Genomic DNA, 720 nt, shown 5'->3' with positions numbered 1-720 from the left:
TATATATATATATTATTTCAACATTATATCAACAATATCACTACGCATCCGTTAACGTTTCCCTGTTTGCCGGAATTAAGTATAAGAAGCAACAGGAAATGACGTCACATTGCTACGTGTCAGGAAATTGTATGTTGTCAACATGGCGGCGCAGCAGAACGATGTCGATGAATTATTCGATGTGAAAAACGCGTATTACATTGGCAGCTATCAACAATGTATCAACGAGGCTCAGAAAGTGAAGGTAGGTGATCAGTATGAGCATGTTAATGATTATAGGTCCTCCAGTTTGTTTATTTGTATGCTTCTGTGGCTAACGTTAGCTAAACAACTAGCACTGAAGCTGGCGTTTATGGAGCTAATACAACTTTCTCTGCTGTTCTCTTTATATTATTTCTCAAGCCAACGTCACCAGAGAAGGAAACTGAAAGAGACGTGTTTTTGTACAGAGCGTACATCGCCCAGGTTAGTGATGAGCTCTTTATTGACACTTGACATTTTACGTGTCGTAATTGACAGTGTCATTTTACGACACGTACCTCTTCCACCAGTCACAGACTTCGTCGTTCTTATAGTAATCTGCTGTATTCTGTATTACTCTAGAAAAAATATGCTGTTGTCTTGGATGACATCAAGGCAAACTCGTCACCAGAGCTCCAAGCTGTTAGGATGTTTGCTGAGTATATGTCAAACGAAGGAAAAAGGTAAGGAGTCGAATTT

The 720-nt window shown here is 39.4% G+C and overlaps 1 protein-coding gene across 1 annotated transcript; it reads left to right on the top strand.

Annotated features, from left to right (window-relative positions):
- The first annotated feature begins 83 nt into the window (after nucleotides 1-83).
- LOC103399475 (coatomer subunit epsilon-like) lies at nucleotides 84-715 on the top strand. Its single transcript, XM_008338162.3, has 3 exons — nucleotides 84-244; nucleotides 403-465; nucleotides 604-715. The coding sequence occupies exons 1-3, from the start codon at nucleotides 143-145 to the stop codon at nucleotides 706-708; spliced, it is 270 nt and encodes an 89-aa protein (XP_008336384.2). The 5' UTR covers nucleotides 84-142; the 3' UTR covers nucleotides 709-715.
- Nucleotides 716-720: the final 5 nt, after the last annotated feature.

This window comes from Cynoglossus semilaevis, unplaced genomic scaffold (assembly GCF_000523025.1).
Source record: "Cynoglossus semilaevis isolate Cse_v1.0 unplaced genomic scaffold, Cse_v1.0 C18997220, whole genome shotgun sequence".
Classification (NCBI taxonomy): domain Eukaryota; kingdom Metazoa; phylum Chordata; class Actinopteri; order Pleuronectiformes; family Cynoglossidae; genus Cynoglossus; species Cynoglossus semilaevis.
Note: the sequence above shows the minus strand (reverse complement) of the source record. Positions and strands in the feature narration are given on the sequence as shown.